Here is a 13,070-nt window from a genome sequence, read left to right on the forward strand (position 1 = left end):
AACTCCTGGAGCTTACTCAAACTCATGTCCTTTGAGTCAGTGATGCCATCCAACCATCTCATCCTCTGCCATCCCCTTCTCCTCTTGCCTTCAATCTTTCCCAGCATCAGGGTTTTCCAAAAGAGTCAGTTCTTCATATCAGGTGGCCAGAGTATTGGAGTTTCAGCTTCAGCATCAGTCCTTCCAATGAATATTCAGGACTGATTTTCTTTAGGATGATCTGCTTGGATCTCCTTGCAGTCCAAGGGACTTGCAAGAAGTCTTCTCCAACACCACTGTTCAAAAGCATCAATTCTTTGGCTCTCATCTTTCTTTCTTTTTTTTTATAGTCCAACTCTCACATCCATACATGACTACTGGAAAAACCATAGCTTTGACTAGATGGACCTTTGTTGGTAAAATAATGTCTCTGCTTTTGAATGTGCTGTCTACGTTGGTCATAACTTTCCTTCCAAGGAGTAAGCGTCTTTTAATTTCGTGGTTGCAGTCATCATCCACAGTGACTTTGGAGCCCCCCAAAATAAAGTTTCTCACTGTTTCCCCATCTATTTGCCATGAAGTGATGGGACCAGACGCCATGATCTTAGTTTTCTGAATGTTGAGTTTTAAGCTGACATTTTCACTCTCCTCTTTCACTTTCATCAAGAGGCTCTTTAGTTCCTCTTCACTTTCTGTCATAAGAGTGGTGTCACCTGCATATCTGAGGTTATTGATATTTCTGCCAGCAATCTTGATTCCAGCTTGTGCTTCATTCAGCCCAGCATTTCTCATGCATATACGTTAAATAAGCAGGATGACAACATACTGCCTTGAGGTACTCCTTTCCCAATTTGAAGCCAGTCAGTTGTTCCATCTCCAGTTCTAACTGTTGCTTCTTGTTCTGTATACAGATTTCTCAGGAGGCAGGTCAGGTGGTCTGGTATTCCCATCTCTTTAAGAATTTTCCACAGTTTGTGGATATCCACACAGTCAAAGTCTTTGGCATAGTCAATAAAGCAGAAGTAGGTATTTTTCTGGAACTCTCTTGCCATTTTGATGATTCAATGGATGTTGGCAATTTGATCTTGGTTCCTCTGCCTTTTCTAAATCCAGGTTGAACATCTGGAAATTTACAGTTCATGTACTATTGAGGCCTGGCTTGGAGAATTTTGAGCATTACTTAGTGTGTGAGTTGAGTGCAATTATATGGTAATTTGAACATTCTTTGGCATTACCTTTCTTTGGGATTGGAATGAAAACAGACCTTTTCCAATCCTGTGGCCACTGCTGAGTTTTCCAAATTTGCTGGCATATTAAGTGCAAGACTTTTATAGCATCATCTTTTAGGATTTTAAATAGTGCAAGTGGAATTCCATCACCTCCACTAGCTTCGTTTGCAGTGATGCTTCCTAAGGCCCACTTGATTTCACATTCCAGGATGTCAGGCTCTAGTTGAGTGATCACATCATTGTGGTTATCTGGGTCATGAAGATCTTTTTTGTATAGTTCTTCTGTGTATTCTTGCCACCTCTTCTTATCTTCTGCTTCTGTTAGGTCCATACCATTTCTGTCCTTGTCACCTTGTCAGTATATTTTCCCTGCCCGATTTTTATTTAAAATACAACTCCACATCTCTTTCTGTTTTCTGCCCCCTCACTCCAGACACCTCTGACATGCCTAGTCCCATTTTACCCTTATTTCCCTCCACAGCCATGTCACTATTTCCCCAACTGTGAATTTTACCCATTTACTTGTGTTGTCAATCTTTTCCCACTGTATTGTCATCTCCATGGGCAGTGACTTTTGTCTGCTTTGACCCCTACTGTCCTTCCAATACCTTGAACCGGACCTTCTACAAAGGAAGCTCCCAGTAAGTATTTGTTTAACCAATTCATGAAATATGAAATAAAGGGATTGGACCTGATAATGGGTAGGTAAATCTGATGTAAGTAAAATTTTATGCATGTGTATAGATAGGTGTATTATTCTTGGGAGGAGAAAAGTTCCCTAATTCTCAAAGTTCTCTGTAACCCCACCAAAGTGAATAAACTCCCAGACGAAAGATGTTTGTCATTCCTTTGCTTTCAAGGATTCTGAGCTTTTCCAGCCATTTCTCCATCTGTCCCTCTGGGTTATTTAATTTTTACCCCTAAAGCAGAGTCACATTTTTGACTCTTTCTTTACTGGACTGTGAACTCACTACGGACAGGATTGTTCTGCGTGCTCAGTCATTTAGTCGTGTTTGACTCTTTGCGACCCCATAGACTGTAGCCCACCAGGCTCCTCTGTCTGTTCCCAAGCAAGAATACTGGAGTGGGTTGCCATTTCCTCCTCCAAGGGATTGTCCAGACCCAGGGATCAAACCCATGTCTCCTGCATTGGCAGGCAGATTCTTTACCATTCACCCACCTGGGAAGCCCCAAAGACAGGATGAGAGTGATTCATTTCCACACCTCCTTCAGTCCTAACCCTGATCTGAGCGCTCAGAAGCTGTTTGCTAAATGAATGAACAGGATAGAGAGAAGCTGAGGGGTAAAAAGGGAAGGTCCCTGTTTACAGTTTGGATTCTTTTTTTGTCCTCAGATAAGATACAATTTTATTTCTACCCATCTAAGTTTTGACACAGTCACCAAATTCTCCATTTGCTGATGATCTCTGAATAGAAATTTAAAGTAGAGAGTGGGAAAGACAAAGCATACCTTCACCATATTTGTGTTTCCTAAACAGAGCTCCCTCTACCCTGATGTGTTCTGTGGGAAAAGTGTGGGTTGTTTTGGTGAAGTGAAGGCTGAGGGTGGAAGGAGCAAGTTTTGGGCAGGTCTGCCTCTCAGCAGATTGAGTGCAGTTAGAGTGGACATTTGCCTACATTCTTGAATCCATATTTCAGAAAGAAGATTAGTCACGTACAGAAATTCAAGTTTCTTCTTAACGTTGTGGTCATTACAGAGTGCTTATAAGGTACCTCAAACAGATATTATGTTAATAAGATTAGAACTAGTAGTAAGACCCCTGAAAAATCTAGTTGTGTAATAGGGATGGAATGGAATTTTATCAGTATTGGATAAGATTCCTTTAGGTTGTTGACGCCTGTTTTGTGGAGGAATCATAAGGTGTGGCGTGTCCTGTGATATAAGATAATATAATGAGAATAGGGCCTCTTACGTATGTTCCTCCTTAGTCTGCAATAACCCAGGCCGCCCTCACTTCTTGTGTTACAGTCATCTCTACATGGCTTTGTCACTTTTATCAGACTCTGAGTCTTCTGAGGAAAAGAATCTGATCTGATCCACCCCTTTATGCCTCACTGGGATCATCACAGGGTCTATGTGGAAATCTTAGCTCTTCAAAGACTGCAGGATAACCACCAAGTTCATATTTTCTTCTTCTTGGCACATAGGCAGACCACATACCCCAATCATCTTGCAGTTAGGTGTGGTCATCTGACCCAGTTCTAGCTAATCTTTTGGCACAAGTACAAAGTATTTCTTCTAGGACTAGTCCATAGACACCTTCATTAACTCTCCCCCGTCTTTCATACAATCATAGCAGCCTCAGACAGCTTGTGTTGAAGATGGTGGAGATGCAGGATGGAAGAACCCAGCTTCAGAATCATTGTTTGGAGGCGACTCCCCTCGATTACTCCACCAATGCCCTCCTATTATTATAGACTTAGACCCACACTTCTGCTGTGTTAAACCACTGAAAATTGTTACAGTTGTGGTCATTATAGCAGTCAGTTTACCTTAATTAAACAGTCTTGCCCATGTAGGTGTCCAATAATGTTTGTGTGATGGGATGCTTCAGAAAGGCTCTAGTGCAGTAGAGAAATCTAGATAAAACATCTAAATCCACACTAGTTTTCCCTCTAGGTCATGGGGAAGTGGGGACAAGGAATCTTGTCCCTGACATGTAGGAGTGTGATGCATGGTTCTAATACGTTCCACTCTGCCTGTTGTTTCTTCATTTCTAGGCCTCATGGACTAGAGGTGGAGACATTTCCTCTACCTTAATCCATGTAATCCCCCATGTCCTCCACCTCTCCAGAACCACGGCAGAGTTCTAGAGAAAATACAGCATTAAAGGAGGAAGTATTGTATTTCCTGGTTGAAATAAACTGGACTGGAACCAAGAGACCTGGCTCTGTGTCCTGCATCTGCCAGTACTTTGCTGTGCAGCTTTGAGCAAACAACTTCCATCTCTGCATTTCTTATTCATTTTGTGGAAATTGTATTTTGAGTTAAGGATTGTCCAGGGAGATACTCTCAGTCATTTGCTTCTTCTGGCTTCACTCTGAACAAAAAGACCCTTTGAAGAGCTAAGACTTGGCTTTAAGGGTGTTAATCACTTCCTCAGGTCCTTGTGTGAAGTGAATATTTCACTCTTTTTTTCTTTTGTTTCCTCATTTGGCTCTTCCTTTCCTTCCTGTCTCTGGAGTGAGTGAGTGAGTGCTATGTTGATTCAGTCGTGTCTGACTCTTTGTGACCCCGTGGACTATATAGCACATCAGGCTCCCTTGTCCATGGAATTCTCCAGGCAAGAATACTGGAGTGGGTGGCCATGCCCTCTGCCAGGGGATCTTCCCAAATCAAACCCAAGTCTCCTGCAGCTCCTACATTGCAGGTGGTGTCTCTGGAGGGCCCTACTTTACAGCATCTGATGCTTGCATCTTCTCATGAGTAGGAAGTTTGCCTTTTTGGTTCATCAGGATGACTGTGTTCTGCTTCCAGTCACAGGCAACCAGGAATCTGGCCTCTCCAGATGGAAAAGATTGGAAGAGTGTCAGCTTAAGTGGCAACCTCCACCTCCTGATCTCCATGACTAAACAACCCCTAGGAGGTCCTCCCCCCATGACTGAGCCAACTTCCTTGCTATCCTCACCCCCACACTACTAGCCGCCACCCCCCACAAGGCTTTTCCTCTTGTGGGTCTTCAAGGAACTGGCTAAGCTACTGAGGTGTGACTGGCTCTCTCTTGCTTATGGGCATCTCTCAGCAGATCCTTTAAATTTTAATATCTGTTGCAAATCCTGCAGGAGGTAGGATTTAAACCAGGAGTGATTATTTTCTTACGGAGCATGTCCTCTGGTGGCTGAAGCAAGGGCTCAGTATTTATCGAACTTCATGATCAACCAGTTTAACTTGGTTTACAAGCGCTTCATGGCAGGCACATCTGTTTTCATTCCAAGCTCATTGCCCAATATTCTTCCTCATTCCCTTGGTTCTCAAGCCTTACTTTGACATCTCTCGGTACCCCCAAATAAGCTATATTTTCTCACCTCTCTTGAACATTTTCACACATTTTATGCTTCTGTCCCTGGTCAAGAGTGTGCTCACCATCCACCACTATCCCCTATTCCTTCCACCTAGTTAGCATGTGCTCATATTTGAGATGTCAGATAGGTGTCACTTCCTTCAGGAAGCTGTTATTATCCCATTAAGCCTGAGTTTGATTCCCTTCCTATTTAAGAGGCTGTTTATTTGCCTATAGCAACTGCACCCCAGCACCACCCCTTGGGGTGGTGACTCTCCATTTCACCACTGACTCCCAAGAGTTCAGCACAGTGTCTGGAATATCTGTTGTTTAACTCATAATTAATGAGTAAAAGTCGAATGGAGCTGCTATGAGTGTTATATTTTGTATATTTGGGCTGTAACAGAAACCACAAACAGTGACTTTTTAGGAACATTTAATTATATGTTTAACAAGGTGTCTAGAGCTAGGTGGTCCCAGGGTAGCACTGTGGCTCAGTGGAATTGTAAGGATCTAAGCTCTTTTATCCTTTTCTCCACCATCATTAACTTGACTATTTTCATCTTCTTCATGATCTAAAGATGGCTGTCATGCATGGACTATTGCATTCTCATGTGTCATCTTTAAAGGAAGGAAGAAAAAAGTTCTCTCTCTTTTGTCAATAGGACATTCTTTCCCAGAAGACTCCAGGTGTCTTTCCTGCTCAGATCTGGGTCCTGTGCCCACTCTAAGACACGCCATGACTCATACTTGGTGCTTTTACCTGAAATCATGCTGCCTAGAGTAGGACTATTTCTAGCAAAATATATGAGTAGATAACTGATCAGTAAGGAGTGAATGATGATTGTCCTTCAAGTCTTTCATTAGGTTTTACTAAAATGGTGGGCTCTTTTTTCTGAGTCTGAGCTCTACTTTAGATTGGTGTCACTTAAAATGCAACATTTGTGATGGCATGTTCTTTCAGTAGCCCCTCTGGCATGAAATGCTATATTTGTCTGTTTATTCTCATCAGCCACTTTTTTCCTGAGGCAGGAAACATATTGACCTCTCCTGAACTTCAACGTGGGTAATGGTGCCCCCTCAAGGCAATCAACAAGTATCATCCTCCAGTAGTATTCATTCCTAGAAAATTTTCTTCCATGGCCAAAGCTGCAAGCATTTTGTTCAGTTATTGCATCCTGATATTATTGCACCAGGACTAGATGGAACAAAAAGGCAATAAGATGATAAAAATTTTTATTGTGAGCAAATTAACCAATTCCTGAATAGATCACAATGAACCTAATTTTTTGTTAAAATATAAAATTCAGGGGTGATTATACAGTTGTTGAAATCTAGATGACATTCCCAATATTTAGCCTTTCTGGATCCATCTACTTTTTTTAATCTGAAAACTTTTTAAACTAAAAAGTGAAAGTGAAAGGAATATGTTTTATTATTACACTTTACTTTTAGAAAGCTCGTTTCTTCTTGGTTAGTGTGACTATGATGGTCTCTTACGGAGTGTGACGCATGTATAACTGGACTTCCATCAACATTATCTTAAATCTCCATGTCAACTCTGGCCTTCCTGTTGACATGTTATATAATACTTCAGATTTTAAGTAATTTGTCCAGAGTCAACAGCAGAGCAGGTATTAGAATTCAGATTTTCCCGATTCCCAAATGATCCCTACATTCCCTGTCAGGAACCAAAACCCGTTTCTTCAATTTTCATGGTCACAATACGCTCATTACTTTCCTAAAGTCCATAAGGTTTTCAGTCACCTGTCACTGGTTAATCCTTCTGTCTCAGGTTTTTGGCAAAGTGACCATTCACATTCATTGGCTGAGATATTTACGGACAGCACATGTAACGGTTTATCTTCCTAGTTCAACAGTTTAAGTCTGGAGGCACTTATATTTAGTTCAGCAAGTAAATACTAAGAATTTAAAAAAAAAAAAAAAGGATAGATTAACAGACCAATCCCGTGGCTGAGGAAAGTATTTCCTCTCCTTTGTTAGTCTAATAGGTAAGGCGTGTGCTAAGAGATTTTAAAAGCAGCTGAGAACAGCAATGACAATTGGTGATTGTTCTGGATTCGCTGAAGCCCTGGTGGGTTTGACATTTCCCCAGGGAATTAGTTTGGCGGTCCTGTTCAGATGGAGAAGGAGAGAGAAAAGGACCATCAGGCTTTGCTCAACCCAGGAGAGGAGAACGAAATGGTGAGTCTGTCCTTCTTTTTATTATAGTTTCTCAAAAGTGTCTGAGCCTGTAGGCTACTTGGGGTGGTGCTGACTTGAAGTCTGATAAGGCTCCTGGAGATCCACGAGGCACACTTTTACAGCAGGGGAGAGAAAGTTGTGTCTTCTAGATGATGACCACTTGTCTTTTAGCTCTTGCCATCCTGATGTGCTTTGATTGGACCCGTGAAGTTCCCTCCTCACAGGGTACTCATGGAGGCGTTCCTACTTATCATCTGGCACTCTGTATAATTAGACAAATGCAGGCAAAAAAATGAAACTCTTTTTAAAATTTTTCATTTATTTTTAGTGCTCTGGGCTGAAATCATACCTTATAAGAGCCAATTGAGAGATTTTAAGCACCAAGTCCTAAAGAAGGACTAGAGTGTAGCCATATTAAAAAAATCAAACAAACAAAAACAAACAAAAAACAGTTCTCACTTCTTTGATTCTTTTTCCCCACTGCCCCTTCCACCAAACACATATAAATCTTGAAAAGTAATTATGAAAAGCTTGAGAACGCCTACAATATCTCTTTAGTACTGAAGACTTTACATTTATGATTTTATTTGATCCTCAGAACTCATGGAAGGAATTAATCCTATTTCATAAACAAGAAACGTGAGACTTGGGAGGTAAGCAACTTGCCCAAGGTTAGCCTAGGAAGCCAGTCCACTCCTCCCCACTCCACACCCTGTGCTGTTTACACTCTAGCGAGGCAATGAGAAATGGAGATTAAGAAAAAGAGGGGATGGAATAGACAGGGTGCACTGAAGGGCAGAAAGGAACCCAGAGGATTGGGTTCATATATCCAAAGGGTATCAATTTTCTGCTTGGTTCTTCCGGTTCCCTATGAAATCTGTGGGAAATTCATATCCGCACTCTCCCCACTTACTGTGTTTGTGAACCTATGGAAAATAAATGATGTCATTTATACCTGCACTGGCCACATGTGGTTTTAGAGAAGTTGTTGCTGGTTAGTCTCTTAATCATGTCCAACTCTTTTGCAATCCCATGGACTTCAGCCTGCCAGGCTCCTCTGTCCGAGAGATTTCTCAGGCAAGAATACTGGAATGAGTTGCCATTTCTTGACCCAAGGATTGAACCCTTGTCTCCTGCATTGGCAAGCGAATTCTTTACCACTGAGCCACCAGGGAAACCACTTTAGAGAAGTAGCTAATTCCAACTGAAAAGTGCTTTAGTGTGTTAATAAAACACACATAGGCTTTTGAAAGCTCACTAAAAACAAAGTGTAAAATATCTCATGAACAATTTTTATATTGGTTACACATTGAAGTAACAATGTTTTGGATAGGTTGGGTTAAATAAAATGTTATGAAAATTAATTTCACCTGCTTTTTTTTTGTTTTAACTTCTTCAATGTGGGGGCTGGGAAATTGAAATTACAAAAGTGGCTCACATCAGTGGCTTGCATTTTTCTGCCCCACAGATCTTTACAGTGGTATAGTGCTCTAAAATCCTCAGACTGAAGGGATGCAAAGAACTAAAACTTACTCACTTGTGTTCACTACTGAACAACTCTGTAGCGGGTCTGCTTGCTTTTTTTCAGCATGTCGATGAGCGTGCAAAAAAAAAAATCTCTGTTTTCTCCTCATTGTTCTCTAACTCAGTGCTGTATTTTTAAAGTTTAGAGTCTAGTGTTTTATTTCTATTAACCACACAGGGGGCATGGGTATCAAAGGATTAAATAGCAGGAGTCACCAATTTCTTTGGTGAAGAAATTGGTGATCAAACAATTCTAGAGAAATCCACCAAAAAAAACCTCTGTTAGGAACTCCCACTAGGTTTACCTCATTGTCAGGGCATCTTGGGGAGGGGGAGAAGGAGCGGCTGTCGATCTCTCCTTCATAAATCTTACTCAAGAACTTAGGCAGAGAGCACAGATGCAAATCCAGGTGAGTCAGGAAACCTGGCTAGTAGGCAAGCTAGAGGGGTGACCTAGGCCCACAGCTGACGGGACGCTGCCACCTGCCTCCAGGCAATTGCCATTCTAGACGTCGCAGGCCCAGCGCTGTCAGGTCTTTTGAGTTTGAAAGAGAAGCCAGAAATCTGTATACTCATGTAAAATAGCCTTATGATAAACTCTGGGACTTTTTCTTTCTTAGATAATTAGTAGGCCAATTCAACCAGGGCCTGGTCTAATCCCAGCCTTTGCAACCTCTCAGCACTTGCTCTTCCTTTCCCAAAGGTTTCCTGTGGCCCAGACTTGACTTCTTGCAGTCATCATTTCCAGTGAACAAGCGCTGTGATTATGTGAGAGGGTATGAGGTGGAAACTACTTCCGTGGGTGGAGAGGGCCTGTGAGGTGATCCACGTGCAGTCTTGGGTCATTTTCCTGAACTCATCTCAGATACGAGGTGTGGCCGGAGTATCACAGTTGAACCTTGCCTTACTATCTCCTGTTCTCCAGCCCCTGCTCCTCCACATACTTCCTGTGTGGGTGCTGTACTGGGTGTTTTTTTTTGTTTTTTGGTTTTCTTTGTGCTGGGTGTTTGACAAACAATCTTTCATGTTACCCTCACAATAGCTCATGTGATAGGTACCGTCACTGTACAGGCCTTGACTGTCCTTCCCAATCTCCTGCCTCCCACTCCCTACCCCCACACCACCACCTGGCTCCAGTGGTCTCTTGTTCCTTCACTTTTTCCCCAAAAGCGTCTCCTTTCTTCTGCCCAAGTGTTTCATCAGCCTCTCCATTTGCAGTCAGCTTTTCTTGTCTCTTCTTGTGATCTTCTCAGGACCCTGCTGTTTCACTCAGCCCACAGCATCCTTCACAGCCACAGAACCTCACTGAGTCTGCAGTCTGTACAGTTCATGCCTAATGGATAGGGATTTGTTCTCAGGCAGACATGGGCTTAGATTCTGGTCCTGCTGGGTAAGTTATTTTAACCTCGCTGAGTTATTTGTTAAATGAGGCTAGTAATACCAACCATTTGGAATTGTGGTGAGGATAAAATGAGGTAAGACAGCCTTTCCAAAAATATCTTCTGTTGTACAATATTGTTAATAGTATTTATTATATAAAAACTCTCCCTTTTCTCCCTAGCAATTAAGTTTGAGAAGTACTTGGTGAAACAGGCTGGCCATTAACTTCAGGGCCTCTCAGAGCCTTCAGTATACTGTATCTCACTGTGAATCTACCCAAAGGGCATTAGAGTATGTTCTATTTCACACATGTGTATACACGGAATCCTTTCTTGGCAGGGAAGATTCCCTCATAACTACTGTTCCATGGAACCTCTGTAAGAAAGGCTGTTTTCAATGAATGACTGGTATCATTTTAGCATTATGATTATTCTCCTGGAAGGAAAAGTCATATTTCTCTTCAGCCAGGTGCATCAGGAGGCACAGGGGGTGCATAGCGGCCTCTGTTTCGGGGTCCTCTCGGGCCTCACTTGCTGCATTTACTTGGTGGAGACGAGACAGATTCTGCCCATGAGACAGAAGTGCTGCATGAGTCACACTGGTCGTCAAGCCCAACCATTCTCTCAGTGCTCCCCTCTGCACACATGCCCACCACTTTAGTGTCAGAATCACAAACGGGAGCAGCCCAGAAGGCAAAACGGCTGCTTGGCGCGGAGGACACAGGTTTGATAGGAGAGAACTTCCCTCTGTGGTAACTTTTTTCTGAAATACAGTGGAAGAGCCATGGACTTAAGCAGCAGATCTTAGTCAAGCGTCCACAGCTGACTGGATGGCTATGGACAACTTATGGGACCTTGTTAGTTGTCTGAGAATGACATCAATTACCCCTTCTGACTCACAAGGTTTGCAAGGATCATGTAGGAAACATGGAAAGTGCTATGAAAATATAAAGGGTAAATTTACATGCAAGGAGTCAGGGGTTGTCACATGGCTTTAAAAATTACAGAAATAATGTAATAGGTGAATGTGATGCTAAGGATATTTTCTCTTCCTCTGTTTAAACTTGGGGAATGATAATTGTTTGAAGTCTATCATTTCAAAAATAATATGTAAAGAGTTGGTAAGAAACATCAGAAATTTTGAACATCTGAATTATTTTAAACACTATCACATATTCCTAATATTCCATTAAAGGACAAACAAAATAAAACTCAAAGGACTAACTCTGAAAATTCAAAAGTGAGCCTTACTGTCTCTTTCTTATTTAGTCACCATTTATATTATAGATTGACAAGCTTATCTGATCTTCAACTGGCACCCCATTATGAGGGAGAAAGAACAATATAGATGACAGAATCAAGATTTTAAAAGTTCTCTGGGGACTTCCCTGGTGGTTCACTGGTTAAGAATCTGCCTTGTAATGCAGGGGACATATGGCAAAAAGGGATTTACAAATAATAAATGCTGGAGAAGGTGTAGAGAAAAGGAAACCCTCCTAAACAGTTGGTGGATATAAATTGGTGTTGCCATTGTGGAAAACAGTATGCAGGGTCCTCAAAAAATTAAAAATAAGGATACACAGCTAGAGACAAAAAAAAAAAAAAAAGAGAGAGAAATAGTCACCACATGACCCAGCAATCCCATTCCTAGACATAGATCTAGAAAAGATAAAGACTGTAGTTTAAAAAAAATACATGTACCCCAATGTTCACAGCAGCACTAGTTACAGTCACCAAGATATGGAAACAACCCAAATGCCCATCAATAGACAACTGGTTTAAGAAGACAAAGTGTATATGTATATAATGAAATACTACTCAGCCATAAAAAAGAATGAAACATTGTCATTTGCATCAACATGGATGCACATAGAGAATATTATACTAAATGAAATGTCGGACAAAGACAAATATTATATAATATCACTTATGTGTAGAATCTAAAAAATAATAAGAATGAATTTATGTAAAAACTGAAATAGACCTAGAAAACAAAACAATGTTTTCCAAAGGGGAGAAGGAGGGAGGAATGGGCAAATTAGGAGTGCAGGATTAACAGGTATAAACTATATATAAAACAGATAAGCAACAAGGGTTTACTATATAACACAGGAAATTATATTCGGTATCCTACAATAACCTATAATGGAATAAAAAAAATAAATGAATCACTTTTTTGTACAACTGAAACTAATACAATCTTGTAAATCAACTATATTTTAATTAAAAAAGAGAGAGAAAGTATCTGGATAAGCCTGACCTAATCAGGTGAGCCCAGAAAACAATCTGGGCATTTCCTGAAGTCAGATTTAAAGCATAAGAGAGATATGAGCAAAGGAGGCTTTACTTTGCACTTTTGAAGATGGAAGGTTCAGAGTAGTAAGAAGCTCTGAGTAATCTGTTAGAACTGAGAACTGAGAGTAGCTTTTGGCTGACAACCGGTCAGAGAATGGGGACCTTTGTTCTAAAGTTACAAGTAAGTGAATCCTACCAACAACTATGTGATCTTGAATGAAATCTTTGATCTCCAGAAGGTGCAGAGTCCAGACAATACCTTACTTTAGTCTATGAGACTCTGAGCAGAGGACCCAGCTAGCCAGACCTAACTCATGGACACTGTGAGACAGTAAATTTGTGTTGTGTTAAGCCATTGGTTATTCAGTGATAGAAAAATGAACATGCCATCACAGCTGTCCAACAAGTGAAGGTGCAACCCTGCCAGGTAGTGAGTAG

The 13,070-nt window shown here is 41.3% G+C and overlaps 1 protein-coding gene across 5 annotated transcripts in view; it reads left to right on the forward strand.

Annotated features, from left to right (window-relative positions):
* The first annotated feature begins 7,231 nt into the window (after nucleotides 1–7,231).
* Nucleotides 7,232–13,070, forward strand: part of ATP13A5 (ATPase 13A5) — a 116,261-nt gene continuing 110,422 nt past the window's right edge. For 2 of the 5 annotated variants that reach the window (XM_027538246.1, XM_027538248.1), the window contains exon 1: nucleotides 7,240–7,434. In XM_027538246.1, the coding sequence (XP_027394047.1) occupies nucleotides 7,372–7,434 (63 nt within the window). In that variant the 5' untranslated portion in view covers nucleotides 7,240–7,371. Of the gene's footprint in view, nucleotides 7,435–13,070 lie in introns of all 5 variants that reach the window. The other 3 variants (XR_003510483.1, XM_027538253.1, XM_027538249.1) reach the window with 3 other exon arrangements.

The sequence above is a fragment of the Bos indicus x Bos taurus genome, chromosome 1, assembly GCF_003369695.1.
Source record: "Bos indicus x Bos taurus breed Angus x Brahman F1 hybrid chromosome 1, Bos_hybrid_MaternalHap_v2.0, whole genome shotgun sequence".
In the NCBI taxonomy this organism is placed as follows: domain Eukaryota; kingdom Metazoa; phylum Chordata; class Mammalia; order Artiodactyla; family Bovidae; genus Bos; species Bos indicus x Bos taurus.